Source organism: Culex quinquefasciatus, chromosome 2 (genome assembly GCF_015732765.1).
Source record: "Culex quinquefasciatus strain JHB chromosome 2, VPISU_Cqui_1.0_pri_paternal, whole genome shotgun sequence".
Taxonomy (NCBI): Eukaryota; Metazoa; Arthropoda; class Insecta; order Diptera; family Culicidae; genus Culex; species Culex quinquefasciatus.
In genome coordinates, this window is record NC_051862.1 from 100,231,119 (window position 1) to 100,258,827 (window position 27,709).

Consider the following 27,709-nt stretch of genomic DNA (forward strand, 5'->3'; position numbering starts at 1 on the left):
ATACTTTTTGTTGCAATCAAAATTTATGACACGTTGCAATATCAGATGATTCTGATAGCGCCCACCCCAAGGGAATAATAAATTTTTCATTCATCGGTTCCCAAGCAGCGAGTTATCTGGAGAGTTCGAAGGTGTTGGTTAGCACATTAGAAAATGTCCGACTGGCCGGTGCGAATTGATTACCGATTGATATCACCTAGATTTGGATTACCATTGAATACATTCTCCTTATTTCAAGATCTCAGGTGTATTTGTTAGTTCGAAAAAATGAACCCTTTCACATTTTTTTTATATTTTCACAAAAAATACTCCAAATATTCTCAAAAGTATAATTGTCAATCTTCACTTTCTCAATATTTCTCCATCTTTTGATGGTTTCTTCAGTCCCTGCTTCGATACTTTTCTTTCCTCGATATTCTTTCTAGCTCCAAAAATCCCTTTCTGGACGTTCTCTCTGATTCCATTTAGTCCAAAAATACGTTCCTTTTGTTTTTAGATATTTTACCCTGATTTTCTTCCATAGCTGGGCTTCAAGAAAAAATATTTCATTTTGAATCATTCTGTAAAACATTTTTTCTCATTCTCGATGTTGACAGCTAGAAGTCAATTGCAGTTAAATTTAAAAATCAATGCTAGTTATTCTTTGAAAATCGAGATTTCAGGCCTACTATGTCGAACTTGTGGCTGGGCAGGAAGAAAGCACCTGCACACACGACCATATAGCTCGTTGACCGTGGCCACTTTACCACCAGTTTAGTATCATCCTCGGGCTGCATGGGACGGCTGGGAAAGGTATATCATGTAACAAAACGAAATATATCGATTTCTTATGAAAGCATACCCCGCATCTAAAATGCAACTTGATTGTCCGGTTGAATTTGATCGGGGACATGCCGTTGGAAAGTAAATAGATAATAGTGACCGAGGATAAATAACACTGACATGGGGGGTACATCGTAGAGGCCTCCTGCAACAACACGGCTACATGACGGTTTCGTTTTGGTGTTGGATCACTACCGAGAAAAAAGATCCATATCTGCATTTTTATATCTATCTTTCTTTCTTACCTTGGCTGCTTGGTCAACTCATCACAAGCCTACTGTGGCGTGGTGTACCTACTATTGGTGATACGATATGTCCGGATGCACCTCTTTAGTTTTGGTTACGCTTTCGTCTTTCGGTCATAGTAGGCGCTTGTCTTCGGTTGCACCTTGCACAGTCTCGCGATGAGCTCAATCTTGGGGACTAGCTGTATATTTTTTAGGTTAAATTGTAGTGTTTGATGAATGTAAGCAAATTTTTAACCTAGTTTTTTTTACTATTTATACCAGTGTTTCTCAACCGGTGAGGAATTCCCCCCTGGGGAGGAATTTGGCCGTTCTTGGGGGGGGAATGACGATGTAATAGAAAACCAATGCGTTTTTGTAAAAAATATAGATCTTTGGTTGTATTTCAATAACCTGTGAAGTTCAAAATATATTTTAAATATATGGGAATTTCTGTGATAAAATACAACAGCAATTTTTATTTTATTTTATCTTTGCAGATGTTTCAAAAATATAGCTAACAAAACCTATAATTCAAAAAAGTTTACTCCTTCAAATTGTTCTGAATAATACCATCATTTTTTTTATATTTGCATTCTCTCAAACATGAGCAATTTTTAAAGAATGGAATTTCATAAATAATTTTATAAATAATAACATTATTTTAAACATGAGCATATTTTGTTATAAATTTCAAAAATTAGCTTTACTAATATTTTTTTAAATAAATTCAAGCTAAATTTCATTTCCTTTCAAAATGAGACTTACTTACTTACTTTTGTTGGCGCTACACCATTAGCTTGGCCTGCTGCACGATTCTCCGCCAACAAGCTCGGTCCATGGCTGCTTGTCTCCAGTTTTGCGGGGCACCCACTCTCTCCAAATCGTTCTCCACTTGGTCCACCCACCTCGCGCGTTGCACCCCCCTACGTCTTGTTCCTACCGGCTCCGACACAAACACCAATTTCGCAGGGTTGATCCTCTGGTTCCGCTGGCTCAATTGCTCGGGTCGCTCCGGCATCTTAGCAACATGACCCGCCCACTGCAACCGTCCAGCCTTCGCGACCTTCCGGATGCTTGGTTCGTTGTAGAGCTGCGCAAGCTCGTGGTTCATTCTCCGCCGCCATCCGTCGTTCCCAAATACGCCGCCGAAGATGGTCCTGAGCACTCGACGTTCGAATACGCTTAGCGCTCGTAGATCCTCCTCGAGCATTGTCCACGTCTCGTGCCCGTAGAGGACGACCGGTCTTATCAGCGACTTGTAGATGGAACACTTCGTATGTAGGAGAATTTCCGGGACCTTAGGCTCTTGTGGAGACCGAAATAGGCACGACTTCCAGCGATGATGCGTCTCCGAATTTCCCTGCTGCAGCTGTTGTCCGACGTCACCAACGATCCGAGGTATACAAACTCCTCTACCACCTCGAATTCGTCGCCGTCGATCGTAACGCACGGTCCAATGCGAGCCCTAAGGGACTCGGTTCCTCCTGCCAGCAGGTACATTGTCTTCGCCACATTCACCCTTAGCCCAACCTTTTCTGCTTCCCGCTTCAAGCCGGTGTACGCATCAGCAACCGCCTTGAGCGTTCTGCCAACAATGTCCATATCGTCGGCGTAGCAGATGAATTGGTTGGACTTGCTGAAGATCGTGCCCCGCATATTGAAGCCCGCTCGTCTCATAACACCTTCCAGTACCACATTGAAACAGAGGCAAGAAATCCCATCGCCTTGCCGAAGCCCCCCGAGTGAAGGAAACGAGTCCGATTCCGCACCCGATATCTTCACACAACACCTAGCACCATCCATCGTCATTCTGGTCAGTCTTATCAGCTTCCCGGGAAAGCCGTTTTCGTCCATTATTTTCAAAATGAGAATGTTTTGAAAATATTTTTATTTTATGTCAATTTTGCTTTGGTTTTGTTAAGTTTAGTTTTTTCAACTGGGAAGCTTTTTATAAAATATATTTGTGAAGTTTTGCGTTGATTCGTTTTTTCGAACATTATTCAAATTAATTCCTGGGAGTTTTTGCATCGTTTTGGGCAAAATTCCATTACTTTGAAAAATAATCGAGCATCAAATATTAGTTTTTGTAAAAATTATATGAAGTCTATTTTGTCTTTTTCTTTAAATAAAATATCAGTCATGATTTCTGTCTGTGATTGATAAAAACTGAAACTGTTAGTGTTTATAATATTGCAACATACAGGAACATTTATAAAAAGATTATAATAAAAAGATTTTTCGGGAGCTTTTGCATTCCATTAAATATGAACAGATAATGAAAATGCATTTTAAAAATGCTGCAAGTATGTGTAAATTGTTGCGAGTGAAGAAAAAATGAAATGTTGTGAAAAATTTAAAGTTTATGCAAACATTAATACCAAAAATATGACATTTGTGCAATTAGTTGGGGGGGGAATGATGTTCCTGAAATTCAGCCAAGGGGGGAATGGATCAATACAGGTTGAGAACCACTGATTTATACAGAATATTTACTTAATTGATGGATTACAAAACTCGAAATTTTGTAAATTTGTCAGTAAACGCTTCTGTTTTGTCAAGGTATGAGATCAGAATTTAATTTTAGTGAAATCAATGCCACTAAATGAAATTATAAATTTTGGGTATACATTAGGGTGCCCAGAAAAAATGACCCCCTGCATCATAAGCGGAAACGGTTTTTTGTGTTATTATAAGCACAAATGTGCAAATTTTGAGCACAATTGGTTGAGATTAACCGATTGTTACTCGAGCCAAAAGTTGTTAAAAAAAAGTTTTTCATACAAAAATTACAATTTTAAATCACTAATAACTTTTCAAGATCGAGTTTCAAAGCTTTGGTATGTTCTACACTAGCGTGCACAGGGTGGGGCAACATGGGGCAACTGCCCCACCATCCTCAGAAATTTGTTCTACATTTGGTCAGGGGGTGTCCACAAATGACGTATTTTTCAAAACTTCCATATTATTGCCCCACCTTCCTCAAAGAGCTGGGCACGCCAGTGATGTTCTACAAAGTTGTAGAGCATTAAATTTTCAATAATAATCTCAGTTTTGGGATTGTTTGGAAGGAAGTAGCGCACCCTGCAGACCAAACCGTAAGAAAATTGGGTTTTCCATACATTTATTCGGGTTTTCCCATACAAACTTCACCTTCGATAATCAATGGGTAAATGTTAACTGATTTTGCTCATATTTGGCCCAGAGTCCTAAAATAGCTCAAGAAACAATAATCAGCTTGTGGAGCAAGGTTTTGAGAAAAAGTCCCATATTCTGGGCACCTTAGTATACATGCTATAGATTCATCACAAGTCACCATGCGCTTCCTTTTATAAACAACCATGCGCACCCCTTAGATTAATTCTGATTTTCGTTTTCAGTTAATATTTACTGAAAAGTGCACTACTGAAATCTTCAGTTAGTTTTTCGCTGAACTTCAGTTAAAATTGGAATAGAGCTGAAGTTTCAGCATGTATTAATTTACTGAAAATTTCGGGAAAGTGGATTTCAGTAAATTTAACTGAATTCAGTAAATAGAAATTGGTGTGTAGCATTTATATCAAAAATTTCCAATTTAACTTTTTGACAGGGCCTTGGCGAAACTGACGCGTTTATTTACATCAACTTCAAAAATGTTGAGTTGTGTTATACTATACCCCAATAGCATTATCCATTTTTGCGAGATTGAAGTTATATTAAGTCATCGACCTATGTTATTTGACTATGGAGATATTTCGCTTAGTTTTCAAGTGAGAAAATACGTAACATTTAGCTCTGAAATCGGATTCAACCATAAATCATGTAAACACATTAGGGGGTTGTATGGAATTGTTCACGGGGGGGGGGGGTGAGATTTCAAAAAAATGTCCACGTGGTTTATGGATGGTCCCTAACTGTTGATTTCCTTCCCGGTTATCTTTATAATTTTTGCAACACCAACATCCTTTGAAGGGTAAAACGGCATAACGAAAATTTACATTTTACTTTAGAAAATTGTATTAAAAGAAACACAATTATATTAAATTTATTTATAGTTATTCTATTCTCTTTTAACTGCTTAGCAGTGCAAACAAATCCACAGAAAGCGAATCTCTTCAGCTCCTGATGTGGCCTTTTTAATAAAATGTAACACAACTAATCATTGCTACAAACAGGTGGTAATGTATCTCGCACTTGTACATTTCAAACAGATAGCGATCTTTTTGACAACCAGATATGCTGTTCGGCATCAGATTCCGTTCCATTCAAACATGGCTAGAAAGTATTCGCCAAGCGTGCTCTGTAGCCGTGTGTGCCCTTACGCTGCCTGCTGGTCAATGTTATGTTTACTTTGCACTAATTATGTGACCCTTATTGCTCAGCCTCGGACGCTGCCGTGTGTGGCTCGTAAAGTATTTTATGAACCCGACTTCCCAACACTGCTGAGACTGCCATGTACGACATCACCGCACAACTCTCGTTGAAACACGAGCACTGCCTGTACTCTCCTTACAAACACACACACACACACACACACTTTGGTGGCACTACACTCTGATGCAATATGTATGCGGTTTGGGTTGGCAAGAGGCTGGCCAGGAACCAGTTTTGATCGACACGTTGAAAAGTAGTTAAAAAGTGGGTAAAATATTTGCACTTTTTATTTTAACCTTAATCAGACATTAGTGAGAACATAACACATCAGAGGGGAGTTGGAGTGCTATCCCAACAGATTTTGAGCTTAACCGGCTCATAGGGACAGGTTCAGAGGTCACTGCTGATTAACGCTATCAGATTTCCTGCTCTTTTGCTCTGTCTAGCTTACATATCACCGTATCGCGTATCACGCGATGGGGAGCATCAGCCCCATTGCCACCACCATCACAAAACACGTTGAAAATCACATGTGCATTTGCACGTTGTCAGCGCGTTCAAATTTGTTGTACTGAATTTATTGTACACTTTTTCCCTGTAAACATCATCAAGCAGGGTGGAACAACAGGAGTAAGGTTGATATTGACATTAGTTCTAGATTAAGATTGAATGTTTACTAAACAGAGTGATTTTTTTTGCAATCAAGCCACTAGTTCTTGGTCAAGTTCAATCTGAACTGTTCTGAGCTAACCAACAGTTATGGTAATGCAACTTTGCAACTTGTTTTTGAAGAAAACAAGTTGTTTGTTATTGTTTGTTATCAACTATTTATTCACTATTACAAACTTCTTCTTTAAAAAAAACTGCTCAACCACAGGTATCTAACCACTACATTATTGCAAAACAGTAAATGTGAGACTAAGTCACAAACCACATGCAGACGGCGGGTTAATATCGAAATCGTTTTTTTTTATTCTTTTCTGCTACCATTCAAGATGAACTAACCGACTTGCTTTTTCTCCTTTTCATTAACAGGTTACCACAGCTTACCGTCTATGCCGAGATTTTGTGCCTCCTGATGGTGAGTTATGTTTGCAGGCTTCTGGTCCATTTGCGGTGAACTATTTCTTTCGACTATGGAAGTAACGACTGTAAAATACTCTTTTCGTGGTTTAGAGGCTACGCAAGACTAAGAACACTGTCCATTTTTGAAAAACGGCTATTATACGTTATGCACAAAATCGAGATTTTCAAAGGATGGTCCAATGCAAATTCTGAACATTGAACTTCACTAAATAAGTGTTTAGTTGTGGCGAAAAATCAAACGAATAATGGTAAATTACGCCTTCAAAAAAATTTGCTCACAAAACCAATAAGCGTTTTTTCTCGAAAAAAATAATTTGTCATTTATAATGTCTGATGCCAAATTTTCAAGTACGTACAGTACAGGAGTGAAAACAGGGAATGTTACTTAACCTTTACGTTAAATAGGGGAGTTTCTCGTTCGTTAGTAGAATTAGTAGAATTTCGCCTTATAAAAAATAAGCATTTTATCACTAGATATCGGTTGAAAAGCAATTTAGAAGATGTAATCGAACGATGGAACCTCATGCTTTTTCACATAATGTTTTACAAGATTTTTTTGGATCTACCTAAACCATTAAAATTTAAAAAAATATTTGCTTTGAATTTACTCAATATCAAAAAAAAACGTCGCAACTCTCAAGTCATCACGAAAGCGCGTACGTGTAGCATTGTGTGCGAGGTCACACAGCAAAGACAATGGCAGAGAGCTTCATTCCGCCGAAAAATTTGTATTCAAATCAGGCCCGTAAACTAGTAATGGAACGCTTTCGTTCAATTTCTAGGCAAAGACCAAGAGTAGCAGGAAAAAGGCTACCGTCTGGTAGGCTGACTGGTTCTCAGATTCAAAACAGTCGTGAATCACAGCAAAATCACATTGTCTGTTAGCCGAGCCGACTACCGAGCTGATTAGGTCATGAGCTGTATAGTGAGAGATACTCTATATTGAACGATGGAGGCATGCTTGTCCTATTGTTACAAGTTTGAGAAACAAAACAATTTGAGGATACACTGACTAACAGCTTATTTTTTAGAAGATTAAGATATGAGACAAATATGTGATTCTCAGTAAAGCTTTGGGATCAGTAGTATACTGTAAATGCAAATTCAAAATCAAGTCCAAGTTCTTCTGGGTTGATGAAGGTTCATAGGAATATGGTTGTACACAGCAAGATTCTGAAACATCATAAGTCTTTTAGGGATGATTGCATCTTATTAGTCCTACAGTACTATTTCGCTTGAGATGGAAATTTTAAATAGTGAGCCAGTCAGCAAGAATGTGACTCTGAAATTCGTCTTGAATCGGCTTTATTTGCCGCCAACAAGCATTTCATCACGGCTCCCGGCACAAGTCAATTGCGACTGGACTGCTGCCGTGGCTGTTAGGCCCTGATTACATGGTTCGCAGTCAAACGCCGTTTACCAAAGGCACTCAGTATGACAGGCGCCAGATACTAATTACAGCCAATGATCCTCGTTATTACTGAGCTTGGCATATCTATTGCTGCGCCACGTATAAGCTACAATTTATTAATCTAAAGAATATGAGCTGGGTGGGGGTGCAACACTGACTGCTAGAGGTTTGGGGCGTTAGAACAGAGCGCCAACAGACTGTGGCGCATCGAACAAGTGTCTGGCTGAGCCTAAACTGTGTCGTATTTTGCGTTACGATAAGCAACAGCAACAACAGCAGCACGTCGACCGTCGACCGATGGCCAGCTTGAGCTGATATCATACATTTGTTGTTTATTATTAATCCCTTTTTTATCTTTCCCCTCCAACTCGGCGCAAATTCCTGTTGCTTCTCTCGTTTCATGGCGTCTCAACACGTAACACGCTGCCCAACGAATTCTTCTTGCGCAAAATGATTCTATTCCGGTTTAATACATATTGTGTCGACTTATTAAGTTGATGGAGCAAATCTGCAATTAATTGGATTCATTTCACTACTGCGCTGGGAGTTTCCATACTCTCGGTTTGGTTCAGTGGGAACCTTCCAGAGCTCGTATCTATCTGCCATGTGAACTGCACTCGATTACGTTTGGTACTTAGTGTTGCACTCAATTTCTCTCCCAATAAATTGCTTCATTAAGGTAAGGATGTAATTTTTTTATCGGGTAATTGAATCGACCCGTGCAGTACTACAATGCAAGTTCATGGCCGCGTCAGTGGTGAACGTCCTCGTGCTATTTTGTAACTAGCGCATATAAATAAGTTCACATGCGCTAAGAAAGTACAAAAACGAAAGTTTTAAAAATAATTATGAAAAGGAAAAAGATGTCAGTACTATCATGTTTAAAATCTCCAATTCTCTCAAAATATCTAGCGATAAAAAAGGTAGAGAACATAAACCAGAACTGGTTTCATCTTGGATGAATCATAAGCAGCCAAGATGTTACCGGAATTATTCACCTGGGTGGCCATTAAGATATCTCCAGCAACAAAGTAAAGCAAACAAGCGCTCGGATTTTTGGAGCAATAACAAAAAGTTATCTCAAAACAGCTTTTAAAACCCAAAGAATAATTATGCATGATCAAATTAGGCTATTATTCACGAGTTAATTCCTGCTTTCAATTCTCCAAAACAACTCCATCATCTTCTGTGAAGTTGCAATAAATAAATTATCCTCCTAAAAAGAGTAGATTTCCATTTAAATGCATGTAATTTGGGGCCAATCGCTCTGTCTCTCTTTCTCTCTGCTAAAATGTCGGGGTAAACGATATCTTTCAGCCGCGCAGAGACCAGAGGCGATAACCTTCACTCCTGCCGGTCGGTGACGGCAGATAGCGGCAAATTTCATCTCTTTTAAATGTCCTGTTCCGACCCGACCCGCCGTCCAATCTGATGCCAGTTATCATCATTATCAAGCTCAGGGGCGACGTCGCTTCATTATCATCGTCATCAACATCTTTATATATGCCAGAGTGCGAGAGAGAGAAAAAAAAAAACAAAAACAGAGCGCTAAAAACACCACATCACGCCTCTTAACAAGATGGGAATGAGATTGAAACCCAAAACCTACCCCGAGAGCCTCACAAAATACCGCGCAGCTTCGCTCATTTGGCTAAACAGGGCTTTAATTTGCATAAGGTAACCTTCACTTATCAAAATGTGCGGCATCTGGCCCAAAGAAAGGCACAATTCGCGCTCGTGGGTCATCCGTTTAACGCACCGCACACACATCAGAAGATGAAATTTGATGCGGTCTTTATTTTATAATTTGATCAAATGAAGAGGAAACTATACTCCAAAAGCCAGCAGCTGTTTTGGCGCACATGATCCTTGTATCCTTGCAACGTGGTCGAGAAGGTGTGGATGATATGCTCCCGATTTACCATGGCTCCCTACGAAATGAAGAAAAAACGTGGGAATGCCCAAGTCAGCCGTTGCCGTATAAATTGGATGAATCGCGCCTTCTGCAATCGCTTGCGGCTAAGCGACGCGTGTTTTATACTTATCTGATGCAGTTGAAGCGGCGAATCAACGATCTGTCTTACACGTGGTGAGCAGCGAACTCCATCTTTGGACTTTGGGGGAAAATGCTTCTTGGCATGTGTGAAATGGGCACATTGCCGCCGAATAGGGCTACCAGAGTTACTCAGCTTATTTTTCAATAATAAAACCATGTTCAATAAATAAATGTATTGTTAATGTGTAATAACAAAATATACCCATAAATTAAGTTGATTAAAATATCAAAGTAAATGATTTTGAAATTAACTGTGCACGCAGCACCATTGAGCTTCCGGCAGCTATCTGATATGATCTCAAGTTGTGCTTTTCAGAAAAAAAAACTTGCTATCGAAATCAGAACGTGTTTATCTCAGCTGCAATTTTCGCTCCAGGATATACACCAAAAATGATCATTTACGTGAATTTATGAGGAAGCATTATCACGATAACTGAGCGCATAAGTGGTACTTGTGCGCGTTGTTGTAACTGATGGTGCCGAATGCTTCCCGTATTCCGTATATTGGCCGTGTGTATGCTGCTGCTGAAAGAAGTAGCAGTCGTCAGCTCAGTACATGACGCGGGTACTTGATGTTGGGCCAGAAATGATGATAATTTTCGCGCCTTCTGTTACTCTCGCTATCAAATTATCACTTGCGATTTTCACACCGCGAAGCCGCGCCATGCTGATCGGTAAAGCACGCGGGATTCCCATTCTTGGGCTTTTATTACAAGGAGCCTTGTTCCGGCAGCAAAATTCCCTAGCATTTGAGCTAGAAATTTTTTCTCATCCCGCCATTAGGGGTTCCGGTAAATTACTACCTTGACTGATTTAAACTGCCTTACCCACATTCCAGGAAGCGATACACAATCGAACCACATGGATTTGCCGTAATGGAACAACACGCCAGCAAAGAATTCGGCAGATTAAATCTTAAGGTATTTTTATTGCCTGATAAAGCTCAGGAATCCGGTAATGACAATCTATTCGGGCCGCTCTGGATAAGCCTTTATCTGTACCGGTACCATCAGCTGTTCGAACTGTGTTTTCATTCGAGCTGAGAGTCTGGTCGTCGGGGGCGAACCCATGCCAATACATTTCATAGAGTTGACATCATATCGTTGTTGATTAAATTCCAATTGTTGATCCCAAGAGCCACCTTGGCGCGGAATTCGAATGGTGATTTACTACTACACACGGTGTGAGTGCACACTGCCAGTTGTTGTTCGTCGTGTGGTGGGTATTAAACGGACTTTCAATGGACAGCTCAACTTGTAGCAAGTACAGGAGAGCTTGGATCCTTAAGGCAAGGTACCATATTTCTTTTGCAAGTGCTAACTGAACTATGGTTACAACAGTAGAACATGTTTGGTATCCAGCTTTTTTTTAATTTTTAGTCTCATTGAAATAATCATTAAATCACCTTTCAATCAATTTGTCAATTTGTAACATAATTGATTTGGACATAATTAGAAATTGGGATAACTCAACTGTTGACAGATTTGTCAATTTCTTAAAACTTTACTTTCAATCTTAGTAAACATCTAATTAAAATACAGTCCAGACTCGATTATCCGAAGTTTGATTATCTGAAGGTTTTTTTTTTATCTTCAGATAATCGAATCATGGACAAAAAATATGTTCGTGTTTTTTTTCTTTAATTTTAAGTCAAATTTGAATTGCCTAATAAATCAAAAAATGCATTTTTAACACTGGAACGCCCATCGCATGTCTAACTTACACGGATGCCCAAGCCTCCCAAAAAGGGTGGAACAGAAACTCCAACTCGCTGGTTCTCGGGCATTACTCAACCAATCGGTACGATTCTTGTTTCCAGTGATTTGTAAGAATATCTAGATGATCCTAAAATTTTGCAGAACTTGATTTGGACAAATCTGTAATTTCTGCGATTTTTGGCGGAATTTTGGGCGATTTTTTTTTACACGCGAAAAAAAAAGTTGGAACGATCCAACTTTTTTGGAGCCTTGGGCGTTGGAATGTTAATGCTTTATCATCGCCATTTTGGCCGCACTCATTTTAAAATTCTATTTCGCATTAGCGATGTTTAGGATCATAATTTATTACAACAATCAACAATTTAGGTAAATTGCCAAGCTACCAACTGTTTACTGTTTACAACTGGTGCAAAGGACCTTTTGAAAATTAACTGGAGAGTCCATGTCGCTGTACTCTCTTGCTATGGCCCTCTGGTAGTGAAGTTTATCATTAGTCGACAGTTAAGGTGAACTCGTTAATCATTTTTGAAGAAAATTTGTCATCACTCTAAAATGCGTATTAATTTTGTGGTACAATCATTGACGTCCTAGTTGGTAATCATTGATTAATGACGATTTCCATAACTTGGCAAGGAATGGGATAATCGTTACCAAGAGGAATCAGCATGTGTAGGGCACAGTTCTGAACAACTTGTAGAAGGAATTTTATTAAAATATTGATAGCGACGCAAAATTTATATCATTGAACGGAAAATCATGGCAATGATGGGAGTCTTCACGTTGAGCAGACATGCATAGATGCTCGCTAGATGCTGCTTAGGTCCGAGAAAATTGTGGTAAATGATAAAATTTGAAGAAAAAATCATAGAAGGAAAAGTTAGTGATATGACGATATGACATTCAAGTTCAAATTTGATCAATACCACAGTGGTACAATGATGGGAAATTCCCCAAAATATCAGCAGGCAAGTAATTGACCAGTTCACGTGATTTTTTGACCAGCCCGCTTCGCAGGTATCCATTACACGATCACTATTGCAGGAAGTCGTGTTTCGTCCCCCTTATCTCGGGCGGGCGAGCGCTGATAATGTAGAAACATCAAGTATGTACTCTTTTCAGCCAATATATTTGCTTGGCTGGCGAGTGATGACACCAGGAGGAACAACTTTGAAGTGCTTCCGATTAATTAACTTTGGGTGAAGTTGGAGCGCAGATAGCGCCTCGGAAATCTCTCGCATTTGCGCGATGATGGAACCTGATTTCTTGAGCTGCTGCGTGTGCTGCTCGAGCCACTTGACTGTTTGTGGTTCACGTCAGATAACAGTACCTACTATATAGTGGGTATCGTCCATTCCGAGATAACAAGTCTCTTCAAACCGAGTTGAGACGCGCAATATAATAACAAACTTCGAACTTTTCAGATTGATCATCCATCGGTTGTGTGTTTGTGTGAGTGTGTGCGTTTAAACAAACCCATTTTCCAAGCTACGAAAGCTATCCACACACCACACTGCTGACCGTAGTAGAGTGCACATGACATCAAATGGATAAGCTCGAACTTCCTGTTTAACAGTTATTTGAACACTTATAAGCGCAAGCATATTTAATGCAAACATTCGGAGTAATGTTTCATCATTCCGTTGCACCGCGCCACGTTGAACAAAAAATAAGGTCCGAGTTGAGTGCAGCAACTCGGCCCAGTCGTCATTGTGAAAGTGCATGTTCGTGCATTTTTCGCCACACTTTGTTTCGAGCTTTCAGAGGGAGACTGATTTGTTAGATGACTGGACGGCAGTGTTGTGCTGCTGATCTGGCATCGTCGTCCCTGGGTGCCCACTAGCCAGAGTACGATATGGAAGGAATTCTTCGCGATCAAGTTCAATGATCACGCTCAACAGTTAGTACAAGTTTAACATTCTTGATTTTAATTGAGTTACGATACATTCAACTCACATACATAGGTGTAAAGCAGGATCAGTTCATATCAAAGTCTCCGGATTTGACGACCCTAAATAGAAACTTACAAAAAGATACACCCGAACGAGAAATTTTAGATTACCATGGCACTTTGAAAAGTTTAACTCCATGTTGCACGCACACACTCTCACTTTTAATTTCTCGATACAAATTGCTTGTTATTTTAACTTCTTCGTTTTCGCTTTCCGTTTCCGACGCTTTGTAACGCTGTGCTGATGAACTGTCCTGCTGGAAAAATCATCAGATTATTGTGTGTCGCAAGTCTTTCGTTTGGGTGTGCAAAGACAACACCATCTCCCAGGTTCGTGAATCAAGCAGTATAGCACCTAAACAGTTTTATTATTTTATATGAGAAATTCCTCCACCATCATTGACAAATACCGCGCGCGATAATAAATAATATTAATCAAGGAACAACGGCCAACGGCGTGCGCGAGCGCGCGTGTACCGGTCATGGGAAGATCCCAGTTCCAACCTTCGTGCTGTATTCTTCTGCTGGGAAGAAACGAACTAGAGCCCGAAAGTGTTTACCGCAGTTTTTCAATTATACCCCGTTGAGATGGGCATTCAAACATGAATGATAAATGTTTGAGAATGCGAAATGAATTATGCAAAATTAAATTCACGCTACCGTTCGATAAGTTTCACGCGCGGCGCGCTCAAGCTGTGTGAACATAGTGGGTCCATATCGATGACAACTTTATTCAAAAGGAAAAGAACCGACGTTCACGTTATTTATATCCAAAATTAAATGTGAAGATGGCCCACCGTGAGGTCTAGTTTCGTATCCCGCGGGAACAAATGTGTTGTGCATTGAAAATTAGCAAAAAAATCGATTGAAGCACGCTTGATCGTTTGTTTTGCGTCATGCGGGTTGATTGACGTACGTGTAGCTTTGAAATTATTCAAAACATTTTCTAGGTGATTCCAAAAATGACTTCATGAATTACTATCAACTTTAACGTCCACAAAAATGTTCGAAAACAAATAAGGTTCCGATTATTCCGTTTTTTTTTATTTCTGTTAAATAATCTACTAGCAAACATAAAGCTGCGAGGATGTTAGTTGGCCACGTAAGGATTTGTCGAGTAGTAATACTCGACAGAAAAATCCCTACTCAAATCGGTTCAATGTTGGACATGCATGCCGACACGGAAATATCTAGTGGTCTGTTTTATATAAAAACTTTAAAATTATTAAAAATAAACAGAATCAAGAATTTCATCACAAAAAGGCAGCAGCAGAAACAAGTTATAACTTATGAAACGAAATTTGAGTTTTTGTGTACAATATGGGCTCGTTCAACTTCGTCGCTTGACTCGACGTTGCGTTCCTCCTCTTTCAAAAATATCTTGCCCACAACCCAACCAGGGACGGCCAAAGTGTACACACGACTGAGGACAAACAAAAATAAAGTATGTAACTGTTATATTTCACACATCTCGTTCCTTCTCATTTCGCATGAACCGAACACGAACGGCGAGACTTCCTTGGTTCCTGGTGGGCTTGCAGATGATTTAGGTACTGGACCAGGTCTTTTAGTCAGGGGTTGTAGCAGAACTTAGTTTATTCATCGCTGATGGTTCTCGGGAACCGCTGCTGCTGGGACCAGTGGTGAACTTCCCCAAGTAGATTGAACATGATTACACTGCGTATCGCAGTTGATCGATGATTTACGAAGCTGGTGGATTTCTGGAAGATCACAACGAAACAGGTGATGTAATTAAAAATCACGGTAGAGTTAATTTTTCTGTCCGAATCTATTTTTAAAGATTCAAAACGTTTTGTTTTAGTGCGAAAATATGCTTAAATATTGACAAATCTTCGTTTAAATAGAAGACTCAACAATGTTATGCAATATTTCAGTCAACATGTTGTTGTTGTTAATTCATTTATTCCTGGCAGCTTTAACCTTCTTCTTCTTGGTAATTCGCTGCCCTCAGTCAACATGATTTTGTGACAAATAAGATAATCTTGTTTTTACATGCTACTGAAAAATGCTTCGACCAATGTAAATTGAATGCCCCGAATGTAGAGACATCTTAGAAATCCTAGGAATCCGTAGAGAGATGCGTCAAGACTCGCGTCAGAGTTCGTATGATTGGTAGGAGATGCCAACCAAAAGACATTGCTCGTGAAATTCTTGGTAGATGTCTCTATCCTAAGGCTACCAACTGTTCGGATTTTTTCCTTACCATACGGATTTTCGAACCTCTTCGCGGATTTTTGACAGGCCGGAATTTTTGTAGGGAATTTTACGCATGATACGGATTTGTACGGAATTTTGAATCATTGAATTGCTTTTTGATTTGGTCGAAGCTTTTGTTAACTAGAAATTTTTATTTTTCTGTGAGTTTGATTTAAAAAGGGATAGTTTTCTGGGGTTTCCTCAACTCAAACTTGATTATCAATAATTCTAGAATTTTTGAACTATTGTCTTTAAAATGTTGATAGGACCTTTAAAAAAAACTCTAGAATTGTTCTTTTAGAAATTCCTTACTAAATATATTTATCCATTTCCAAAGGCTTTCTAAAACTTGTGAAAACATTTGTGAATTTGAATTAACAAATCTAGAGTTTTTTTAAAGGTCCTATAAACTGTTGTGTTTCACATGTTATAGGACCTTTTCAATAAAAAAAAACTCTGGAAGAGTGTTCGTGAAAACACTTAGAACGATATTATTCGTAAAAGCAAACTTGACATTTCGTAAACTTTTGAACGTTGAACAAAAAATTAAGAACATAATGATTTTATACAAATCACGGTTTATTTTATGAATACCGTAATCTGGGGTGAATCGGGACTACAGTCTGAATAGGGACAGCAGTTTCTAGAGCACTTAAAGCTTTTAAATTTGGAAATGGATGTACACATTTTGTTGGCCTGAGTCTGTTCTAACCGAAACCAACCAGAAAAAAAAACAAAATATTGTGCTCCAACATGGTTAAAACTGCTGTCCCAATTCGCCCCATGTGTCCCGATTGACCCCAGTTTACGGTACTTTTAAACGTGCAAGTCATAAGCACTCTGATAAAAAAAGAAAACAAAACAAAACAAACCATCCACATTAACGACCCACGGGTCTTTTGTGGTCTCTATTGCAAGTTTCTGCTCGAACCTAGGAGTCCGAAGGCTTGAATGGGGAGAGCACCCAAACCTCTTTTACTCCAAGGAACCTTCCACCCCAGTGTTTGAACTGACGACCTTTGGATTACGAGTCCAACCGCCGCCAGCGATTCCACCGGAGTAGGCTTGGTTTGGTGTGTTGTTTGTACTTATGGCATGGAGACGACTCCTACACCTGGAATGACTTAACGGCCAAACAACAACCAAGGCCGGGACCGACGTTTTACCGATGGAAGGTTGCAGCAGATGGGAATCGAACCCAGAATCATCCGCTTACAAAGCGGACAGCGTAACCATTCGGCCACGCACTGCCACTCTGATTTGTGAGCATTTTGTGAAATTTGTTAGCTGTAAAAACGACACAGTTTTATATTTTAATTTATTAAATTTAATTTATCTTAATAGTTTATTGACAGTTTTTGTTACACCATGGTGTCATATCGGCAAAGTGTACGGATTTTTGCTCAGCAAGAGTTGGTAGCCTTACTCTATCCCCATCCAATCAGGAATCAGGATTCCTACGACTCATATGTCTCTGCAATCGGAGTCCCAATTTTGATGTGGTGTCTCTTGCAGATGTTTCTAAGAGATCCCAATCCTTGATTGGTGGGGGATAGAGACATCTACCGAGAAAAACGATAGATTGTAGTTGATTGTCTTGTCGCTTCTCTTGTAGATTCCTATAGATTTCAAAATCAAATTCAAGACTCGAATTCCGAACAAACGATTTACATTTTGTTGCTATTCCAAATTAAGATTTCAAATAAGCTGATTTCTCATGAATATAAATTTGCATTCTAAGCATTTTACACGTTTTTTAGTGTTCGTTTGGGACAATAGTTTACACAGACAAAAAAAAATGATGGTAATATTCATCAGGAAATAGTGACAGATTTTGTGGCTAAAAAAATTATGAATTTTAGCCCAGAAAATGATGAATTTTCATTAGTTTTTGATGAATATTCATCAGGTTCACATTTTTACACATTTTTTATGTAATATTACTCAAAAAAGAGGTAATATTCAACTTTTTTTCTGTGAACATACAAAATTCAATTCAACAACAATTTAAACTATTCGCAAGAACATGTTCAAGAGCTGCTACAATGGAATTCTCGTGTTTTGTTTCTCACATATTTGCAAATATTGGCAAACCAACAAAAAGGTGGTGACTTAGCAACCTACCTACCTTCCAAGAAGAGGCAAAATACGGCTCATGTCGCGCTAAAAGTACCAGCTTTATGATGGGTAGAAAAATCAAATATGTAAATCGTTATTTGTCAAGCTTTAACTTCGGCGCCACAATCGATCAGTTCCAGGCTGGATGCGCGCGCGAGTACTGAAATACGGTTTTATGTGTTTTCTTATTCATTAAATTGATGATTTATTTGCTAATCAAATTCAACACGTTCCTACTTTTCTGCTAGGGTGGAGCAGAAAATGCCGCCGGCGTTCAGTTTGGGAAAATTTCTCACCGCACTAAACTCGGCCTTTGTGTAATATGTGTACTTAAAATGTCAATCTGCGTTTAAAAATTCATACACTACCCGGTTGGTACATGGCAAAGGTAACCTAGGGCCATATTGGAAACCAATTGGAGCTCAACTCGTCGTCAAAAATTAAACTGTCTGTGTATCAGTTACTGTCACTCATCCAAAGTGATCATGTTGAAAAGTGAAAAAGAATTCGTACTGGAAATAATCAGCATGTTCCTAGTTTCTGCTTTCTCTTTAGATCCAAAGAAACTGTGTACATGAAATTGGACCACTTTGTTCTAACAATTTTATTAAGAGAAATATACAAAAAAAAATCCAAACTTTCGTCTTTCAATTCAATAATTACTTCTTTCTACTGCGATTAACCCCAGAAATTACAGTTCGTCAATTAAATAAGTATTCACCAGATCGAACACCGCGTTGGCACTGCTGAATGTTTTATCAGAGGCTATCCCCGGACACAAAGTCTGGCAAACACTTCACTAGCGCGGCTTGGGTGCGATCGTGATGGTGTCTCTCTCAAACAGTAAGGTTTCCCCCTATAGCCCATTTGACCGATCGAGTGTAGGTATATTGACGATTGCAAAATTCCGTTCCAATCAGTGATCACTGCTGCTCTTTAATTGAGTGTATTACCTCACATGCAAATGTTGTGGTCTTTGAGTGCAGAGTGCGTACCATTTAATTAGTGCCATTTAACTCTATAAGTAAGTGTGTTAATTAAGCTGGCTGTTGAGCGATTTGATCGGTTGCTTACATTATGGGACACTTAAATTGGACTGATTTTCGAAATAAGCCGCCGCACGGTCATTAATTTGTATAATTATTGTAACAGGGCTTAGAAAGGATCTTTGGGGTGGTCCGATTACTTTGGAATTTGGAATACGTAAAACGAATATTAAAAAAAGTATGTTAGTGGTTGATTCGCTATTGGGTTCTTTTCAAAATGTACTCATCACCAATAAACTCACGTAAGAGCAATCACTTGTCGCTCACCGATTCTCTATAGTCGCACACTCAGTTGATCAAGGCAGGCCATCGGTGCTCACTTATGACAAAATTCCATAGCTTATTCAATATTTCCCATACATAGAAAAACATTTATAAGAAAACCCGTTTGAAGCAAATTTTCAAGTAGCTCCCATCTCTCATTTATCTATTTCAGGTGGTGATGATTGCGGGAGCAACACCCGAATACATGTATCTTCAATCGGCTTGCTCATCAAAGTTTGTTCGGATAGCAGCAAAAAATGGCACTGTCTTTGCAGACGACAACGGACAAAGTGGTCGTCCACGTGAGTACCCATCAAAAAACAAACACACACCTTTTTGGAACCAATTTTCATTGACTTGTGACATTGCGAACCCATCACCCACCCACGCATACCGGCACTGGTCATTCATAATACGCGGAACAATCAAACTCAAAACTGACGCGAAATGAATGACATCCTACACATATCGCTCTTCTGATAATGGAACAATGAATGATAAGAAGTTCAAGTAACATGCTAATTCATGGGCTGTTTGCGTTTCAATTGGTTATTTTTAAATGATTCTGTATACTTTTGGAGGGAGAGGAAATAAAACGTTTGTAGCTACACCCGAACGCAAGATCAATGGCAAACAAAGTGACCATCAAATCACATACATTGTAGTATTGTCTTATTCTGTTAGTTAATTTTTGATCAAGCTTACATAACTTGAGTGTTTCTCAAATAAATCGTGCTTTATGAACGATCAAAATTGTATTCCCGCTTCTCTCAGCATGCTATGCTTTGGCAAATAAGACACTCTTGCGAACAGGGGCAGCAGAACACCGATGACGATAATGGAATGGTGTTAAAACATTAAGTCATTTAGTTCGAAAGTGCCAAGTGTTGTGCGTGTGACCATAAAAAAAACACACACCATCGCGTGCTGCGACGGATTTGTGTTGTTTTGTGTGTGCCGACGACTTCCATTGGTTGGCAGGCTGAAGGATGGTCTGGTGTCTAATGAAATGTCTGCAATTTCGAGAATCTGCACTTCTGGGAGGTTTCCGAAAATCCACCACACACAGATGCATCGGTTTTGGTTGTTTTTTTTTTTTTTTGTTTGCTCTCTCTCCTCGATTTTCGTTTTTAGTCTGTGCCAATTTCCTCACGCGATTTGGTGTAGCGTATCTTCCTTGCCTCACCACCCGGAATGCTCTCTGTCCACAAGGCAGGCGTTGCGTGAGCGCATCCCCTCGGCTGTATTCCAATCAAAGTATTGGAACTAATTATGTTATACATCAGGGAGGCCATGGGATCTGCCACGGGACAGAACGAACCCGATACTGTGCCTACTATTTGCTTGTGCAACCAGTAACTCTTCTTGTGCAAGTCATAGTCTTCGTCAACGGCATGGCATGCTGCTGCTGCTGCTACGCGCCAGAAAGTGTTTGTTTGTTTTCATATGTTTTCGTATCACTGCCGCAATAAAACACTTTACGCGCCGCGGCATGCCGCCCGATGAGGAGCATCCATCACGAGGTTCGCCAGGGGGAGCTCCTGACTAGTGATCTAGATATCGAATAAATTAACGCTAATGTTGCGGCTCTGCAGCAGTATAAATAGATTATTTCTCAAATTGATGGCGAGAAAAAGGTAAAACACACGGGAGCAATCAAAACTCAAGAGCCGTGCTGTGATGTGAGGGATCCAGATGTCATCGTTGCCACCTGTTAGCGCAATTATCACCCGCTCAGCGCCCGCTTAAGTAATGTTGTTGGCGCGGCAGCGAAATGAAGCGCATCAATTAATTTATTATCTGCTTGCTATTAGTGCACACGTGCCGCTGATTTACGGCGCGTGGTTCCAGAGACTTGTAACTTGATGAATAAACATGTAGGACTTACAATTTATGGCCAGATTTCACATAGGAGTAGGTGGGAGAACAAGCCTATCACATTTTATTATCATGTACTTGGATATTTTTCAAATCGACTCGGTTTTACCTCGCCGGTTGCATAAGCCGATTTCTTCATATGTTTTTTTTATTGAATCAAACTCCTTCACGTCAGATGTTTTCAATCAACGTAAATTATGTTTAGGCTGACTTTTAAGAAAATAATAAATTAATAAATTAACCACATACATTATGTATCAAACAAGTTTTTCAAATAAGTTATTTAATATTACATGTTTGAGATGGGCAAACTGTCGAATCACTAAAATTGAAGACTAGGTATCGCCATGTGTATGTGGTAATTTCATTAGCTCAGGTTGCTTAGAAATACCAGAACAGATTCTCAACACCAATGCTGTTAATCGTTGAATCAACGTCATCGATGTCGTTGATCGTTGATTTAAACGTAATCGTAATCGCAGCCATCGTTGATTTAATCGTCAACGTCAACGGAGTCGTTGATTTAAACGGCGTTGATCAACGCGTTGATTATTGATAATCAACGCGTTGATTAACGGAGTTCTTTTTTAGTTTTCTAGAGTTTTTTGAGGAAAGAACGATTTTTTCAAAGATGTATTGATTGGGAAACATTCTTAAATAGATTTGACATGGTTGTTCGGCGATCCGGGTTTACCAAGAGGACCGAAGTGACCGGATATTAAACGTAATTTAAACCCTAGCTAATTGCTGGTCACTTCCATCTCCACTTTGGTTCCCTAGTCCTTCCAGGATTTTTCTTATATAAATGACACCGAGGATGGACAATTGAGAACCGAGAAATGGTCGGATTAATACCGTAATTATTGTTCCGACCGGTTCAGTGAGAGTCTCGCGTGAATAAATAACGACAGAATTTGTTTTTCTGTGATGCAATACTGAATTAACCACATGACCCATGTTCCAGAACCCAGATTGAGATTCTCCAAGATGTCAAACTTCATGACAGACCGGAGTAGCCTACTGTGGGTGATCAATGAGTTTCGATAGCAACCCCAAGAGATAAATCTTCCGTGTGGTGCCGAAAACCGATCGCAGTAGGTCATAAATATTTTGTTTACTCTTTGAATACTAGCAGGAAGCTACTCCGGTCTGTTATGAAGTTTGACATCTTGGCCGATCTCAATCTGGGTTCTGGAACATGGGTGAAATTTGGTATTGTATCATAGAAAAACAAATTCAGTCGTTATTTAGCCTCGCGAGACTCTTACTGAACCCGCCGGAACAATAATTCCGGTGTTAATCCGACCATATCTCGGTTCCCAATAGTCCGTCCTCGGTGTTACTTACATAAGAAAAATCCTGGTTGGACCAAAGTGGAGATGGAAGTGACCAGTAATTAGCTAGCCCTTAAATTACGTTTAAAATCCGGTCACTTCGGTCATCTTGGTACACCCGGATCCCCGAACAACCATGTCACATCTATTTAAGAATGTTTCCCAATCAATACATTAATGAAAAAATCGTTCTTTCCTCAAAAAACTCTAGAAAACTATAAAAGAACGCCGTTGATTATCGATAGTCAACGCGTTGATCAACGCCGTTTAAATCAACGACTCCGTTGACGTTGACGAATTAATCAACGATGGCTGCGATTACGATTACGTTTAAATCAACGATCAACGACATCGATGATATAAACGCCGTTGATTTCAACGATTAACAGCATTGCTCAACACATTGACTCCCTTCTCCAATGCGTGACAAAGGTAAAGACTGTTTTAAAGGAGACATGGGATTTTCTTCCCAGGAGCTTCTCCGGTACTGCTGTAAAGACATTTCCCGCATAATTTTTAAGCCGTTAATTTTTATTCACAAAGCATGCATTTGATGCTGCTGTTGAAGTTATTTTTATTTAAAGATTATGGATTTATGGTTAATTTTTATTCTCAATGCAGTTTGAACTAGGCAACCTGGAAAACACATAAAGTATGTTTGATTACACCGTCCAACAAAATTTCTGCGCAGGCTCAACTCGAGGGGAAGCATGAAGGTTGAGGTCCCTAGAAACACATGCACTTTGAATTTTTCAAAAATATTCAGACAGGGCCGAATGGTTTTTCTCCAAAGTTTGTATGGAGAATTAGTGCTGTTCGCTACTCCCACATTTTGCATGCATTTTTTGGATTGTATGAAAAGCGACGAACCGCTTGTTGTGGGTGGTTTAAACAAGTCAAGTAAACTTACAGCTCAGCCCTTACCATCATAAGGACACTTCGAAGGAACTGTTGTCCCAATCCAGACTATTGTCCCGATTCGCCCCAGTTGACGGTTATAAAAGTTTGATGTAAAAAAATCTCTTGGGTATTATAAGATCATATCACAAGAAAATCCTCTGAGACGTGTTTTTTCTGCGGTCGTTTTTCGATCAGTTTTTAGAAAGAATAGTTTTTCAACAGTATTTGAAATCAACGCGAACATTTTTGGATATGACCAGTGGTTTCGGAATTTGCGGAGATTACTTGGTGGTTCCTGTGGATCCTGTGGTGAAGCTCGATTTTTCAAACAGATGCCATCCGTATAAAAATGCGTGACTCCTTCCACACCACCGGACCAGGCTCCTTCATGATCGTAACAGGACGGCTGAATTTATGAAGCGATCATGAGGAGAATCGCTCCTGTGGATCCTGTCAAGCTCACTTTCAATGATCATGGACAGAACTTGCAGCTGCGGACAGTCAAGCATTGTTTAAGCAATCTTTGAAGATCGCAAGCTGAAGAACTGAAGATTGGCTGCTGGAAACTGGTCTGGTGCACAGATTTCAAGGATAAACATTTCGGGGTTTGAACACCGGTGAGCACGTTCCTTTTCTATGTCAAAAACTCGAACACATATTCTAACATACATCCACATCACTGAAGACAAACAACGCAAACTTCACTAAATACGTTGTAGGGTACTACCCCGGTCGTTTTACTGAACATAAGATGACGAACTGTTTGATTAAGCGAACACCTGTGAACTGGACCAAGCCGCCGGCGGGTATGAGATTTATTCATTCATTCATTCAGCTCAGCCCTTACCATCATAATGAACAATGCATTGAAATCGATGCTCCTTAAAAAAGCTTCCTCAAAATCATATCAGTATGATTTTCTTTTCTTTACCTGTTGTACAGATTTCACAATCAATTCGAGGTATTCAAGCTCCATATACCATAATTAGTAGGCGTTCGAGATTGGCCAATCTGCAAGATTCGGAACCTCCTCTTAAATTTTACCAATTCACATGTTTTATCAAAGATGCCGCGTGCTGGTAAAGTTAAGCCAGCTGACTACCTCCCTATACCAATATCGCTAGCAAAATTCTCACACAGGCGGGAGTAGAATGCAAGGGAGTGGAAAGGGGGAAAATATGAGATAACATGATCTGTGATGATCTTTTGGAATGAGTGAAGAAAATTAAGAGGTTAAATTGTGCCGAGCTTTGATCAACGTTCCTGATACAGCGTGTGCCAGTCGTTTGTGAGGTGGAGGTGCATGTGCGCTTTCGAGCCAAGTCTTGGATGCAACTCTGACGATGAGGAGGATCAAGATGACGGTGCAAACCTTTGTTACTATATATCTATGTAGCACTTTATTGCATTAGGCTCCATTAACCCTTGGAAAGCATAGAATCGACCTCACTGCCAAATAAATTACCGTTTCCCAAGATTCCCGCAACCTGCCCTGGAGTCCATTGCATCTCATCAGCTCAGCATCTTTCATGTTTCGAACATCTCATCTCTTCGATGAGGGGACGAGCCTGCCGCAGGTATCGCACATCATATCGCACTAAGCAATCGGCGACTTATCAAAGCCTATTTGGTCTTTTATTATTATAGCTCAACCTGTGCGAGCCTTTTCCAACTTCGTAAATAAAACTGCACGATATTTGTTTTCTACCTATTTCAGCTGATTGTAAGCGCTCGCTGGCTGGTTGAATGGAATGCCATAAACAAACACGACGACCTGTACCGTACATCATCGACAAACACCTACCTCGACTCCACTTGAGCCGATGCAGGCGGTCAATCGGTCTGGAACCGTCCATAAATGTCGTATCTTATTCATCAAGCGGATGTTTGTGTGCTGATAGTATACTCAATTTATTTTTAATCAAGCCTTATTTTTAATTTTAACTTGGATGAAAAATTAACATGATTAATTTCATAAAATCTTTTTTTCCTTAGACTTAGGAAAATACTACGTAATTGGCAAATGATCCCACCGGAGCCGTTGGTTTTGGCGGCTTTTTCATGGTTCAAGATCGCTCTAAAGAACTCCGACTCGTTTTTTGCTCTTTCGTCCCATATATATGTTTTTCCTTCGTCGCTTTCAGCTCTCTCGTCAAAACAATTACTAGGAAAACATCGTTTTGCTAAACGATCAAACACAAATATTAAACTTTAACCGAACTTGAGCTGAACTACAACTTCGACTATACAAAAACCGTTGTTGGGGGTAAACAACTCTGATATTTCTACCCTCATTGAGTTCTACCAAATTATTTTTTAATATTTTAAACCATCATAATTATTAGCATCGCAAGGTTTTTTTTAATTCTAATTTTTCTGCTTATTTATAAAATTACAACAATGTAATAATTTATCAAAACTTATTGCAGCTTTAAAACACAGTTAAAACATATAAACTAACCACAAATCTCAAAAATTTAAGCGAGTCTTTTGTGAACCACCCTATCGAAACAATTCCTTCGCGTTATCCTGAAACTTATTTGCTTTTGTACGGGTTCGTGTTGATCCATGACCACCACTTTACACGGCGATAACCTGCTCAATGTTGCCACACACCACACACACACACACCGGGTAGGATCAATCGCGACGATGATATGCTATTTTGTAAGAGTCCTAGGAGGAGGAAACTTTTCAATATACAATTCAATAAAGGGCTTTCCGCGCTACTCCAGAGGGGGCCTCTCGAGCAGAAGAAGGAGCACACACAATAATATTTTGTTTTCGATTGTTCGAAAAATTCCCCGGAATGCAAGATGATCAAATATAACCGTTTTTCTTTTCATTTAAGCATTTAAGTGAAGGTGGTGGCGCTTGTTCAAATAGGATAGAAATATCTGGGTAATTCTCCGCCAACTCACACAGCAGTTGCCCCGACCCCTCTTCGATTTGCGTGAAACTTTGTCCTAAGGGGTAACTTTTGTCCCTGATCACGAATCCGAGGTCCGTTTTTTGATATCTCGTGACGGAGGGGCGGTACGACCCCTTCCATTTTTGAACATGTGAAAAGAGGTGTTTTTCAATAATTTGCAGCCTGAAACGGTGATGAGATAGAAATTTGGTGTCAAAGGGACTTTTGTGTAAAATTAGACGCCCGATTTGATGGCGTACTCAGAATTCGAATAAACGTATTTTTATCGAAAAAACACTAAAAAAGTTTTAAAAATTCTCCCATTTTCCGTTACTCGACTGTAAAATTTTGGAACATGTCATTTTATGGGAAATTTAATGTACTTTTCGAATCTACATTGTCCCAGAAGGGTCATTTTTCATTTAGAACAAAATTTTTCATTTTAAAATTTCGTGTTTTTCTAACTTTGCAGGGTTATTTTTAGAGTGTAACAATGTTCTACAAAGTTGTAGAGCAGACAATTACAAAAATTTTGATGTATAGACATAAGGGTTTGCTTATAACCATCACGAGTTATCGCGATTTTACGAAAAAAGTTTTGAAAAAGTTGGTCGTCATCGATCATGGCCATTCATGGTCACCCGCGACAGAACACGGACGACGAAACAAAGAGAAACGCAAAAATTAACTTTTTCAAAACTTTTTTTCGTAAAATCGCGATAACTCGTGATGTTTATAAGCAAACCCCTTATGTCTATACATCAAAATTTTTGTAATTGTCTGCTCTACAACTTTGTAGAACATTGTTACACTCTAAAAATAACCCTGCAAAGTTAGAAAAACACGAAATTTTAAAATGAAAAATTTTGTTCTAAATGAAAAATGACCCTTCTGGGACAATGTAGATTCGAAAAGTACATTAAATTTCCATAAAATGACATGTTCCAAAATTTTTACAGTCGAGTAACGGAAAATGGGAGAATTTTAAAACTTTTTAGTGTTTTTCGATGAAAAATACGTTTTCGGAATTCTGAGTACGCCATCAAATCGGGCGTCTAATTTTACATAAAAGTCCCTTTGACACCAAATTTCTATCTCATCACCGTTTCAGGCTGCAAATTGTTGAAAAACACATCTTTTTCGCATGTTCAAAATGGAAGTCGTACCGCCCCTCCGTCACGAGATATCAAAAAACGGACCTCGGATTCGTGATCAGGGACAAAAGTTACCCCTTAGGACAAAGTTTCACGCAAATCGAAGAGGGGTCGGGGCAACTTTTCCCGATTTCGTGTGAGTTGGTAGAGAATTACCCATCTGTATTAGTTCGATACGGTGTTTATTTTCGTTTTAGAGTTTGAATTGAAGTATTGATTTTTCTGAGCGGCAGTGTTTTTTTAAATTATTTTTTTGTTCAATTGACTTG

At 39.4% G+C, this 27,709-nt stretch overlaps 1 protein-coding gene across 1 annotated transcript in view; it reads left to right on the top strand.

Annotated features, from left to right (window-relative positions):
• Positions 1–27,709, top strand: part of LOC119767183 — a 73,381-nt gene that overhangs the window by 9,109 nt on the left and 36,563 nt on the right. Inside the window, exons 2-3 of the mRNA XM_038255123.1 lie at positions 6,435–6,480; positions 19,436–19,565. Coding sequence (XP_038111051.1) covers positions 6,435–6,480; positions 19,436–19,565 — 176 coding nt within the window. The remainder of the gene's footprint in view (positions 1–6,434; positions 6,481–19,435; positions 19,566–27,709) is intronic.